Below are 13,877 nucleotides of genomic sequence, written 5' to 3' on the forward strand. Positions count from 1 at the left end.
AAGGTCATATTTTGGCTCTCGTGGACTTGTTTTCATTTTCTTCAGCTTCAGTTTGAATTTGCATATGAGTAATTGATGTCTGTTCCACAGTCTGACCCTGGCCTTATTTTAACTGATGATATGGAACTTTTCTATCTTCTCTTTCCGCAGATGTCAATTTGATTTCTTTGTAGTCCATCTGGTGAGGTCCATGTGTATAGTCATCTCTTATGCTGTCTAAAGAAGGTATTTGAAATGAACAAATAATTGATTTTGCAGAATTCTATCATGCGTGCTCCAGCATCATTTCTATCACCAAGGCCATATTTTCCAACTACTGATCCTTCCTCTTTGCTCCCAACCTTTGCATTCTAATCACCAGTAATGATCAATACATCTTGATTACATGTTTGATCAATTTCAGATTGAAGAAGTTGGTAGGATTCTTCTATTTTATCCTCACTGGTTTTAGTGGTTGATACGTAAATTTGAATAATAGTGGTATTAACTGGGCTTCCCTTTAGGCGCATGGATATTATCCTATCACAGACAGCGTTGTACCTCATGACTGATCTGGATATATTCCTTTTGGCAATGAACGCAACACCATTCTTCTTCAATTTTTCATTCCCTGTATAGTAAACCATGTGGTCGTCAGACTCAAAATGACCAATACTAGTCCATTTCAGTTCACTAATGCCTAAGATGTTTATGCATTCCATTTCATTTTTGACAACTTCCAATTTTCCCAGATTCATACTTTGTACATTCCATGTTCCTATTTTCAATGAATGTTCACAGCTGTTTCTCTTCATTTTGAGTTATACCCCATCAGCAAATGAAGATCCTGCGGGCTTTTCTCCCATGGGCTTTACTCCATTCACGTCATCACGGTCAACTCTACGTTGAGGAGGCAGCTCTTCCCCAGTCACATTTTGAGTGCCTTCCAACCTGAGGGGCTCATTTTCCGGCACTATATCTGACAGTGTTTCTCTGCTATTCATAAGGTTTTCAGTGACTATATATTCGGAAGTAGTTCATCACTCCTTCTTCCTAGTCTGTCTTCGTCTGGAAGGTCATCTGTAACCTGTCCACCATGGGTGATGCTGCTGGTATTTAAAATACCGGTGGCATAGCTTTCAGAATCACAGTAACTCACAAGCCACCACAATATGACAAACTGGCAGACAACAAACTGACAGACGGGTGGTGGCTTCACTGAGTAGCTCCCCATTAAAAAAAAAGTGATGAACTACTGCCCAGGGCAGCTATAGTGGTGCTGGGGGCTGTCAGGTAGGCCGTTGTTGTTATGTACCGTGGAGGTGGTTCTGACTCATAGCGACCCTGTACAGGGTTTCCAAGGCTGTAAATCTTTACCGGAGCAGAAAGCCTCATCTTTCTCCCGCGGTATAGCTGATAGTTTCGAACTGCCAACCTTGAGATTAGCAGCCCGATTCGTAACCACTACGCTACCGGAGCGCCTTAGGTAGGCCATAGTCAGCGACATAGTAAATTCGTGGGTGAGTGTTGGACCCTGGATGAACACACAACCCTTGGGGATGTAGACTCTGCAGAGGCCTGGGAGGGGCCAGGTGAGGGGGATGCTTGGGAAGTTCTAATTTTTGGTGGACCCAGCAGTTGGTTTGGGATTGTAGAGGGTGTGTTGGTCTCAGGTTTGTTCCTCTCCCCAGGCTTTCGCCATCAGTTCTCCACACAAGAGCAGACGCCTCAGATCTGTGTGGTGGGCAGTGGCCCGGCTGGCTTCTACACAGCCCAACATCTGCTAAAGGTAAACTGCTGCCTTGCCTATATCTGGGGCTCCCACTCTGGATGCTGGACTGTGGGAGAGTGTGTTGGTGTCATTGGTGGTCGACTCCTTGGCCAAGTGTCCCAGGGAGCTTATGCAACTTGCAGGGCGGCTTTGTTCTGCCCCTCATCTTCCCTTCTGTCTGCTCTGCCTTGTCTCTGTTCCTGACATCCTACATCACAGGGGTACAATGTCTGTCATATTAGCCCCCTCTCTGTGTCCCCTCACCAGCTCTTGCTTTCTTTCAGTGCATTCCCCCACACTACAAACAACGTGAAGGCTAAGGTCACAAGGTTTGCAGCATTGGCCTTGGGGGGCAGGGCCCCAAGGCTGCTGGTTACCCTTGAGCCTCTGTGTCAGATTTCAGAGTTGGGAGAGCGGGGAGGAGAGACCCAGGCTGACCAAGCCAGGAGACAGTGGCCTTGCTCTGGAGTGGTTCTGTGTGTCCTCGGAGAGAGACGGGAGAAAGGATATATTAATATATGAATATATTCATCATACACACAGACACTGGTAGGGTGACTAACCATCCGGTTTGCCCAGGCCTTTGGGGTTTTCATTGCTGAAATGGGAAAGTCCTGAGCACCAGAATGATTTGGTCATTATGCTGAAAAGTGACCTAAACCCACTTGAAGCCCAGATGTTTTAGGGTGCCATCCTGTCGATTTCAACTCATAGTGATTCCATGTGACAAGTAGACCTGCCCCATGTCATCTTTACAGAAACAGATTGCTAGGTCTTTCTCCCACAGAACGGTTTGTTGTTAAGTTCTGACTCATAGCGAACCTGTAGAGGGTTTCCAAGGCTGTAAGTCTTTACCGGAGCAGAAAGCTTCATCTTTCTCCTGTGGAGTGGCTGGTGGGCTCAAACTGCCACCCTTGTGGTTCATAGTCCCATGCTTATCCTACAGAGCACCATGTTCCCATAGAGCCGTTAGTTGGGCTCGAACCACCAACCTTTCATTAGCAGCCAAGCATTTAACTATTGCACCACCAAGACTCATTAAGCTAATTGCAATGATCAGAGCAGAGTGAGCTAGATATGGTGGGGCCAATCAAACAGCCTTCTGGGGAAGATGTATTTTTGGACATGGCTTCCCATGCGTGGAGTGCAAGGCCATGGGCACACTGCCACGTGGGAGGAGGTCCTGGGTCTCTGAACCAGTGAGGTCAGCCTGGGAGGCCCGAGAGGGCTCATGGTAGCTGGGCCTGTCCTGGGAGCAGGGAGAGGAGGCCTTCAGGCCGATTCTCAGTAGCAGGAGGCAGGAATGTGGGGAGAAATGGGGAATGGCCACAGCTCCAATATGAGCTTGTCCTTGCTGCTGAGAATGTCCAATCTACTGTCCGTGTTTCCGAGGCGGGAATGTGCGGGGCAGCTTGGACCGTGGTGATTACTTCAGGTCTAGCATGGTCTGCACTGGCTCCCTTTGCGTCCTAATGACAACCTGTCAGGCAGGTGTATGCCTCCCACTTCACAAATGAGGACTCGGAGCCTGAGCGAGTTGGTCACAGGCCTATTGCTGGGCAGGAAGGCTCACAGCCGCGCCCTCTCTTATGCATCCTACAGGTCATTCTTTCAGGAATCACTTACTGGACACTGGTGGCTGGGAGAGTTGGAGGGGCAACAGTGACCGGGAAGGAGGAGGGTGTGAAATTGATTAGATGGGGCCAGGGGGAGTCAGGGCAGAGCCTTGGGCCCCTGGTGGATACCCAGGTGAAAAGGAACCCAGAATCAGTGGAGAAGTGTTGCTGGGACGGGGGAGGGAGTCAGTTTCCATGGAGTGAGTTTCAGGTTACTGGGGTGGGATGTTGAGGAGCCTCAGGTTTGGAGCTGGAGGAGAGGTCTGGGTGGGACAGAGTGAATGCCATCAGCAATCCCATGGGAACTTGAGGTCACAGGAAGGGAATGAAGGAGAACCTCTGGGGAGTGTGCTCTGAGGCAGAAAGGAGGGGGCTTCAGGTTGGAAGGTCCTCAGATAATGTCCTTGTTAGGGAAGGTATCATGGCCAAAACCATGTGTGGGCTATGTCTGACTTCACAAGGGGGAAGGAGAATCAAACTCAAGATCAGCCCAAGGCCGATTCCTATGGCGCAGAGGTCAGACATGCTTCTGCCCTGCAACCAACCTTCTGTACCCTGTTCTGACACCAACTATCCCACCCACAGCACTCTGTACTTCACACTTGGGCTCATTAATCCATTGCAATGGCCACACAGAGCCCATAACAATACTCATGAGTTTGGGGTTTATCAGGGAAGTGAACAGAGTTCAATTCAGGATCAAAAGCAGCTCAGGATGCAGCAGTTCTTCAGTCAGGAAGGCCTCTCATCTGCCAGACTGCAGGCATGTCTCACTCTTGTCTTTGGCCTCTCAGCCTTGTGGCCCTGTGGTCTCTGTCTCAGTCCATGAGCCTACACCCTACAGCTGCTCTGAATCTATGCCATCGCTGTTTTTCTAGTTAGGGAGCTCACCTTCACGCATGCTTTTTCTTCTTAATCCTGGGATCTTTTGTTCCCGCTTCTGAGATGGCTCCTTTTTAAGCCTAATTGTATGGCAAAACTAACCAATCCCAGCCTTGGAGTCCTGTACACCTTATTTACATGGTCCCACCCAATCACTTTCAAACCCACTGTTGAGAATGAGGAGGCAGAACAAGTAACACATCAGGTGACGATGATACGTGAGGGATTTCCTAACAGCTTTAGAAATATTAGTGTGATACATCTCTCATACACTTTGGGGTGAATTGTAAAAATGAAGAACTATAATGTAGTATATTTATGTAGTAAAATACCCCACTAGAAGATGATTTTGGGAGGATTTCAATATGAAGAAAACCAAGAATGTAGTGTTGGGCTGTGTTACACATTATTTCTTTGTAAATGAATGTTGTAGGAATGAAGACTTTGGTTGGTCCAACATTGACTTTCTTCATCACTGCAGAATTTCTCTGACTAGCAATGTGACGATGGAACAAATGAGATTTTCTCATTTAATAATAAAAAAATGTGTAATGTTTTGCAAAAAAAAAAAAGAAGACATTGGTAGAAAAGCCAGATCCAGGCAATTCCAGGCACCACACAAGAGCAGTGTAGTTCAGTAGTAGAGTTCTTGCCCTCCATGTGAGAGACCAGGGTTCGATTCCCAACCAGTACGCCCTGGTGTGGTGTTGTAGGATAATGCCGTAGACCACAAGGTCAGTTTGAACCGCAAGGTCAGTGGTTCAAACCCACCAGACGTTCCTTGGAAACCCTATAAAGGGTTGGAACCAACTCGACAGCATTTAAAAATAATAACAACATGTCTCATATACAACCAACACCCACATGTCAGTAGAGGCTTGTGTGCTGTTAGCATGCTGGACAGTTCTCAGTGGAGCTTCCAGATTATAGAAGACTGGAAAGAAAGGCCTGACGATTTACTGAAAATCAACTAATTCAAACTCTGTGGATCACAGTGGTCCCACCCATCTGTGTTGGTGGCTGTCAGGAGTCAGGGGCCAACTCAACAACAGGAGGTAACAGGAAAAGGAGCCTGAGAAAGAATAGTAGAGACCTACTGAGTTAGGAGGAACAGTTTCCTGGAAGATGGAGTCAACCAGAGAGAGAATGGTGAGAACTGACCACTGGATTTCATATTAAAGAGGTGGCCTTGGAGAGGGCAATGTGGTCGGAGTGAAGGATCCATAGCAGGAAGGAAGATGAAGACGAAGTCAAATTGTGTTAAGGGGTTGCTACCAGTCAGAGTAATCTGCACTTTGTCCCGTGGGCAGCAGACAGTTGTTTTGGGCGATAGGACTAAGGAGTTAGGGTTAGGACTAAGGAGTTAGGGTTAGGACTAAGGAGTTAGGGTTAGGACTAAGGAGTTAGGGTTAGGACTGTGTCTAGGTCTAGGCTAGACCTAGGACTTCATTTAGTGTACAGTTATAGTGGGTTGGACTAGGGCTAGGAGTAAGGCTTGGTCATACTCATAGTGACCCTGTATAGGGTTTCCAAGGCTATAAATCTTTAAGGGAGCAGGAAGTAGCTTTAGGGTTATTTTATGTATTTACTCTTGAATCTTCTTGATTACCATTATTGCCTCTTTTTACTTAGTGGGGTTTTGTTGGTGGTGTTGTTGCAAACTATCTCTGGTTCCCTATTTTCAGTCTTGTAGATTTGTTTTCCTTTGACTACTTCTCTATCTGGGCGGAGTTCTGGGTGATATTGTCATGTATGTTAATCTCAGGTTGTGATCTGCTGTTGTTGGTTCTCTGTCCAAAAAACTCCTGTAAATAGTATTCCTAAGCTTGGTCTGATTTTTACAAATTCTTTTCATTTCTATTAATCTGGAAATGTCCTGATTTCACGGTCATATTTGATGGACAGTTTTGCCCGGTATATAATTCTTGGTTGGCAATTTTTTTCTTTCTGAGTTTTGTATATTTCATGCGTTGCTTTCTGTCTGCATGGATTCTGCTGAGAAATCTGAGTTTATTAGTTCTTCTTTGTAGGTAACTTTTCATTTTTTCCCGAGCTGCTCTCAGGATTGTTTCCTTGGCTTTGGTTTCAAAAAGTTCAATTATAATATGTCTTAGTGATTTTTCACTTTGGCCTCTATCCTGTTCGGAGTTCATTCAATTTCTTGAATCCATATCTTCTCGTCTTTTATGATGTTAGGGAAGTTTTCTTCCAACAACTCTTTGACAATTTTTGGTGATTATTTTGGTCTCTTCTTGTTCTAGAATTACAATCACACATAACATATTCCTCTTGATAATGTGTTACATAAATGTTAGACTTTCTGTGGGTTTTTGCTTTTTTTAAAAAAAAAATTGTTCCTTTGTTGTTATTAAATGCTGAGTTAGTTTCAACTCATGGTGACCCTGTATAGGGTTGCCAAGAAGCAGCTGGCGAGTTTGGACCACTGACCTTGTAGTTCAAACTGACCTTGTAGCTAAGTGCTTATCCTGCACCAGTATTCTTTAGATAAATATTGAGAGATTTGCCTCCAAGCTCACGAATTCAGCTTTCTATTGATTCAATTCTACTTCTTTGCCCTTTCAATGTATCATTTATTTCTGAGGTCTTAGTATTAATCTTCTGGCTTTCTCTTTGCTGTTTCTGTATGATTTTTCATTTTTCATTTATTTTGTCAATTTGTTCTTCTAGTGTTTCCCTGAATTCTTCTAAAGCTTTGACTGTGTTTTCCTTGATATTATTTGCAGTTTTGTTGATTAGTCTCTCAATCTGTTGAAGGTAACTAAAGATCCTTCTTTTAAATTCCTTATCAGGTCGTTCTGATACCATTCTGGCATGATATTTTTAGCCAGTGAAGGTTTTTGAGCCGGCAATGCCTTTCAACAACAGCATCAGTAATAGTAATGACAGCTGACGTTTATTGAACTTCCGCAAGCCTTACTCATCTAACCTTGAACAAATGTTCAGTTTTACAGAGAAACAAAGCAACTTTCCCCAGAGTAGAGTCACTTGTGGTAGGACTGGGATTGAAGCCCATGGCTGCCTGCCTCAAAGTCGGTGTTCTTTATGGGTGCCTCAGCCGTGGGGTAGAGGGAGATGATCTGGGAGCCTGGGATAGGGAGAGTCTGGGGGTACAAAAAGCAGTGCTGAGAGTCTGGGTGTGGGTGCAGGCAGTGGAGTGGAAGGGGTGGTAAAAAGGGGCTTGAAAAGGGGATAGGGGGTGAGTGCGGGCACCAAGGGTGCCTGGAGGGCCAGACCTCTATTGTACTGGGAGATGTTAACAGCAAGAGTCAAAAGCAGTCCTGGTCTTGCAGTGATTAATCACTTGACTGCTAACTAAAGTTAGTGGTTCAAACCCACCACAAGAGAAAAGACCCAATGATCTGCTCAAAGATTGTGTATGTGTGTGTTAGGTACCATCTGGGCACAGAGGGTGGGGTGTGTGTGTGTGTTAGGTACCATTGAGTCAGTTTCAACTCACAGTGATATAAAATAGAGGGAGACACTGCCCAGTCCTGCGCTGTCCTCACTGTCATTGCTGTGTCTGTCCATCTCGCTAAGGGCCTTCCTCTTTTCCCCTGACCCTCCACTTTACCAAGCATGATGTCCTTCTGCAGCGACATGCCCAAAATATGTGAGACCAAGTCTTACCGGCCTTGCTTCTAAGGAGCATCCTGAGTGTCCTTCTTCCCACACAGATTTCTGTGTCCTCCTGGTAGTCTGTGGCATAGTCAGCATTCTTTGCCAATACTGCCCTTCCAAGGCTTCAATTCTCTGGCCTTCTCTCTTCACTGTTCAGCTTTTATTTGTATATGAGGCAATTGACAGTAACATGACTTGGCTCAGCTGCACTTTAGTCTTCAAAAGTGACATTTTTGGAGGCCTGGTGTGGTGTTATAGGATAAGCATTCAACTGCAATGTTGGCTTGAGCTGCAAGGTCACTGGTTCAAATCCACCAGCCGCTCCTTGGAAACTCTACACTTGGTCGCTATGAGTCAGAACCAACTCCATAGCACTTAACTACACCAATACCTACATGAGGTCTTTTGTAGCAGGTTTGCTCAGTGCAATGTCTCCTTTGGCTTCTTGGCTTGCTTCCATGGGCACTGATTGTGCCTCTGTCCCATGAAGGCCTTGACAACCAGGCCTCCCCCTTCCCAACCAGTCAGTCTTGGAGACTAGAGTTAAGGCAGGTACGAATTCTAAAAGTTTCTTCCCAGATTATCAAACGAACTGACCATTCCTAGAAGCATCTAAAGTTCCAGGGCAGGGTTGTGTGTTAGGCCTAACCCATGCAGATAGAAGCTTTTCTGATACAGCTCCCAGTGGAGGGAAAGCTGTGGCCAGATTCCTCACAATCCTCATGGGCTACCAGTCCTTCTTGATATCTGACCTCACTTCTCTTTGCTGCTTGTGCTTCCCTAGTCCCCTAGCTGGCTCTGTGGGAAGATGGGGAGTCAAGGGGCTCTCCTAGTGCACGGGGTGGAAGTTTTCCAGCTCTGTACTGGAGTGGCCCTTTGGGGGGTGCTCAGCCTCTCCCTCGGCCCCACCAGCTGCCCCCTTGTCCCCCCAGCACCACAGCAGGGCACATGTGGACATCTACGAGAAGCAGCTGGTGCCCTTTGGGCTGGTGCGTTTTGGCGTGGCACCAGACCACCCCGAGGTGAAGGTGGGTCTCTCTGGGCACAGAGGGTGGGGTTTGGGGACTTTGGTCAAGATAAGAGGAATGGCACAAGCATCCCCTCTAATCCCCTCTCTATGGGGCGGGGGGTGGCAGAATGTCATCCACACCTTTACCCAGACGGCCCATTCTGACCGCTGTGCCTTCCGGGGTAACGTGGTGGTGGGCAGGGATGTGACTGTACCGGAGCTGCGGGAGGCCTACCATGCTGTGGTTCTGGTGAGTGCAGACGGTGGACTGCCCATGGGGACATGGAGGGACAGGTGGCATGGCCAGAATGGAAGCTGTCAAGGAGGAGGAGCTGGGAAGAGGGTCTGCCTGGCTCCTCCCCACTGGAGCTAAGGGCTCAGGGCCTCGGGCTGGTCATCTCTTCCCAGAGCTACGGGGCAGAGGACCACCAGGCCCTGGGGATTCCTGGGGAGGAGCTGCCTGGTGTGATCCCAGCACGGGCCTTTGTGGGCTGGTACAATGGGCTTCCTGAGAACCGGGAGGTGAGTATGGGTGATGAGCATACAGGTGCCCCGTTCTCCCCACCCTGAGCCAAGCCAGGAGCATCTGTGGATACTAGAGAGGGGGAGGGGGGACAGGCAAGATGAGGAGATGGGAGACATCCAACTGACCAAGGTGGGAGGTCGATCTTGGAGGGCCTCTAAGAAGTAGTGGGACAGGTGGGGAAGGAGGGATCTGAGCTGAGCCTCTGGTGAGGTGGACTTCGTGAGTGTAGAGAGCCTAAAGGCCCAGCTGGGGAACAGGTGTGGAGCACCTAGGGTTCAATTAGTCTGACTGGGGTCAAGCCCAGGGCCACCCTGTCAAGACCTCTTCCCTGCAGCTGGTGCCCGACCTGAGCTGTGACATAGCTGTGATTCTGGGCCAGGGGAATGTGGCTCTGGACGTGGCTCGGATCCTGCTGACCCCACCTGAGCACCTGGAGGTGACGGGGTGGGGTAGGGTGGGGTGGGGGGCAGGGGCGGGAGTGGGGAGCGTCACACCTTCCATGCTGAGCTCAGTGCCTCTGTTTCCTCACAGCCGAGGCCTTCGGAAAGGCAGCCGGTGAGCGGCAGCACACACCATTTCCCCTTCACCTCCTGCTCCCCACAACACCGAGTTTTCCTCATCAGCATGCCCCAGGGCCTTTGCACACACCACTATCTTGTGTGCTACCCAGCTAAACTCTACTCATCTTTCAGTTCCCAGCTCAGTGTCCCTTCCTCAAGAAGCCACCCAGGAGCTTCCTGGATAGGCCCATTTCCCCTGTGACACCCTCTCATAGACCTGTCTGCTCCTGTCACCAGCACAGTCTTATACTCACTGATGAGTATTTGGCGAACAGCTAAGTAGTTAGGTGATGAGTATCTGTCTCCTCACCAGATCCAAAGCCCTGTGAAGGTAGCATGTATCCATTCTGCTCACCCCTGACTGACCCTGCATTCCCTCTACCCACCCCCCCACCCCCATATGGCACATAGTAGATGCTTAGCAAACACGTGTTGAATGAAAGACTGTGGGCCTGGTTTGCTCCTCATTGGAACCATTTGCAAAAGGTGCTCTGGTGGTACAGTGATTAAACACTCAGCTGTTAACTGAAAGGTCAGTGGTTCGAATCCACCAGCTGCTCCGCACGAGAACGATGTAACAGTCTGCTTCCAAAAAGATTTGAAAAACCATTACAGTTGAGTCCATTCCAATTCACAGCGACCCTATAAGGCACTAGAACTGCCCCACCGGGTTTCCATGGCGGTCATGTTTCCCGAAACACCCTGTCACGTCTTTCTCCCTAGGAGCGGCTGGTGGCTTCGAACTACCAATTTCTTTGTTAGCAACTGAGTGCTTAACCACTGTGCTACCAGGGTTCCGGCCTCGAAAATCCTGTGGCGCATTACTATGAGTGGAAATCAACTCAATCACCAAGGGTTGGTTTGTTTTTGTTGCCAAGTGAAGAATTGGCAGCATTGCGCCATCTGGCCGCTAGGGGGCGCGGTGGGGGCAATTTCGGTATACCATCCTTTCTGGTTTTGACCAAAGGGAGAATATGCTTTGCCCTGCCAGTATCTGGTGACTTCAAGGCCCTTCTTTTGTACCAGAAAACAGATATCACAGCAGCCTCCCTGAGGGTATTGAGGCAGAGCCGGGTGAAGATGGTGTGGATAGTGGGCCGACGTGGGCCTCTGCAGGTGGCCTTTACCATTAAGGTGCTGGGGCAGGATGGGGAAGAGCCAGTATCTCAAACAGAGGGTCACTCTTTGGGGAGTGGGCAGGGCAGAGTTCCTGGGAATGGCTGCTCCCGGGATGGAAGATGTAGCTAGTCTGGGCATGTGAGGCACAGTGCCTTCCATGGGAGTGGTATGGGGGTGTCTTCCATCTGGGCTGGCTGGGTGGACAGTGTTCTGGGTCTGATCTCCTCCTCACCCCCCACCCTCCCAAGGAGCTGCGGGAGATGATTCAGTTACCAGGCACCAGGCCCATTTTGAACCCGGTGGATTTCTTGGACCTCCAGGATAGAATCAAGGGTGAGGGGCCCTGACCTGGCCCCCCAGCTCGCAAGGGAGGGGATGATGGTCTAGGTCAGAGAGGACATGGAGGAGGGGGGAAGGGAAGGGATGAGGCCCAGGGGAGGCCCTGACATGTTCTTTGTTGCCAACAGAGGCCCCCCGTCCGAGGAAACGGCTGACAGAACTGCTGCTCCGGACAGCCACAGAAAAGCCAGGCCCGGAAGAGGGTGCCCGCCAGGCATCAACCTCCCGAGCCTGGGGCCTCCGCTTTTTTCGAAGCCCCCAGCAGATACTGCCCTCACCAGATGGGCAGCGGACGGCAGGAATTCGTTTGGCAGTCACCAAACTAGAAGTGAGTCTCATGGAGCCAAAGATCCCCCCTTTTCAGAAGTTCCCCTATCCCAGCCTTTTGCTGCCCATGCTCTCCCCAACAGGGTGTCGGCGAGGCCGCCCGGGCAGTGCCTGTAGGAGATGTGGAAGACCTCCCATGTGGGCTGGTGCTGAGCAGCATGGGGTATAAAAGCCGCCCCATAGACCCCAGCGTGCCCTTCGACCCCAAACTCGGGGTCATCCCCAATATGGAGGGCCGAGTTGTGGATGTGCCAGGTGAGAGGGAGTGAGAAGGCTGGGTGCTGAGTTATGGCGGGGACCGTGGGGCAGGTGTCTCTGGGGGATGTTCATCCTGTCCTCTGTCCAGCCTGTGTTACACACTGTGCCCTCCTCACACTCCTCCCAGCCCTCGGAAAAGCTCCCAGTCCAGCTGAGATGACAACACAGTCATTCAACAAACATTTCCTGAGGCCTGCTCTGGGCTAGACCTTGTGCTCAGTGCTGGGGTTTGGAGGTTAACAAGGCAGCCCTGTCCTCAGGCAGCTCCCCATCTGATGAAATGACTCACGTACCTGTCTAGACATTCATTCATTCAGCAAACGTCTACAGAGGGCCTGTGGGAACTGAACATGGACAAGACCCAACTGTTATCTACAGGGAGTTCCTACCCTGCAGGAAGACCCAGACATAAGGGGAGACCGAACCCCCAAAGCCCCATAGCTGTCAAGTCCAACTCCTAGAGACTCTAGGACAGGGTAGAACTACCCCATGGGGTTTCCAAGGCTGTTATCTTTACAGAAGCAGATGGCCACATCTTTTCCCCACAGTGTGACCAGTACTCAAACTGCCAACCTCCAGGTTACCAGCAGCGTACTTTAACCACTATGTCACCAGGGGGACATGTGTGGGAAAAATCAGCTGAAGAAGGTTCTTAGGCAGTGACCCAGCAGCCACAGTAGGCCCAACTGAACCGGGCTTTGGGGGAGGATTTAGGGTGTGTGTGTTGGGGAACAGCTACCTCCTCTTTTGGTACCCCTTTGTTGCCCCTTTCCAGGCCTCTACTGCAGTGGCTGGGTAAAGCGGGGTCCCACAGGTGTCATCGGCACAACCATGAATGACAGCTTCCTCACTGGCCATGCACTGCTTCAGGACCTCCACGATGGCCTGCTGCCCTCAGGCCCCAGGCCTGGCTACACAGCCATCCAGGCTCTGCTCAGCAGCCGAGGTCCGCGTCCCAAGGCTGTGGCCCTGGGGGGTGGGATGGGCTGGGTAGCCCCTGGACCTCGTTACTCCTTGGAGGGTTGTCTGGGCTGGAGTGGATGAGGAGGAAAAGGGGGTGATAGTAACTGTCTCCCCACTCGCTTAGGGGTCCAGCCTGTCTCTTTCTCGGACTGGGAGAAGCTGGATGCTGAAGAGGTGGCCCGGGGCCAGGGCGCTGGAAAGCCCCGCGAGAAGCTGGTGGACCCTCAGGAGATGTTACAGCTATTAGGGCGCTGAGCCCAGCCCTAGCCCTACAGGGAATGGGTGCTATGCTGTGCAATGGAGGGACAGGGCAGCCTGAGGAGACATTGCACTGCAGCTGCATGGCCTGCCCACCTGGTATGGGGTTTGACTGTGTCCCTTTTTCAGAGGCCTCTAAGAACTTCCTTCTCTGAGCTTACCTTTGCCCACCTGGGTCTAGCTCTCAGCATAGTGGTAACCTTTGTTCAGAATGGGCAGGGGTACGGACTGACTTTACTCCCTCCTATCTCTCTCCTGATGGACTATGGCGGCTCACTAGATCTGGAACATGCTGAAAATAAACAACCGCAACCAAGGGCCATGGGTGATGTGTGACTTCTTTTGGGGCCTCGAGGTCACCTTCTGGCTGCAGCTCCGCTCTGGGCGCCAGGTGGCACTGCTGAGCCAGCTCCTGGCGCTGGAACTCTGCGGGGGGCCTGTGGGGGCTTGGCAGCAAAGCCAGGAACCCACCCTCCCTCTGCTTGACCCTGCTGTTTTTGTGGCCTGCCTGCCTGCCTTCTGCTCACTCTGTGGGAACCCTGGAGGAGACCCCAGCCTGCCTGTTGCTGGGTCCACTGCTTGGTTATCCCCAATATGATCAAACGGGAGGACTCAAGGTGGTGGGAGAACA

At 50.2% G+C, this 13,877-nt stretch overlaps 1 protein-coding gene across 1 annotated transcript in view; it reads left to right on the forward strand.

Annotated features, from left to right (window-relative positions):
* FDXR (ferredoxin reductase) overlaps positions 1–13,243 on the forward strand; it is a 15,952-nt gene extending 2,709 nt beyond the window's left edge. The window contains exons 2-12 of the mRNA XM_006869596.1: positions 1,671–1,768; positions 8,820–8,915; positions 9,024–9,146; positions 9,305–9,418; positions 9,757–9,858; positions 11,009–11,116; positions 11,350–11,434; positions 11,569–11,768; positions 11,851–12,022; positions 12,801–12,971; positions 13,113–13,243. Of these exons, the coding sequence (XP_006869658.1) occupies positions 1,671–1,768; positions 8,820–8,915; positions 9,024–9,146; positions 9,305–9,418; positions 9,757–9,858; positions 11,009–11,116; positions 11,350–11,434; positions 11,569–11,768; positions 11,851–12,022; positions 12,801–12,971; positions 13,113–13,243 (1,400 nt within the window). The remainder of the gene's footprint in view (positions 1–1,670; positions 1,769–8,819; positions 8,916–9,023; positions 9,147–9,304; positions 9,419–9,756; positions 9,859–11,008; positions 11,117–11,349; positions 11,435–11,568; positions 11,769–11,850; positions 12,023–12,800; positions 12,972–13,112) is intronic.
* Positions 13,244–13,877: the final 634 nt, after the last annotated feature.

The sequence above is a fragment of the Chrysochloris asiatica genome, unplaced genomic scaffold (genome assembly GCF_000296735.1).
Source record: "Chrysochloris asiatica unplaced genomic scaffold, ChrAsi1.0 scaffold00132, whole genome shotgun sequence".
Taxonomy (NCBI): domain Eukaryota; kingdom Metazoa; phylum Chordata; class Mammalia; order Afrosoricida; family Chrysochloridae; genus Chrysochloris; species Chrysochloris asiatica.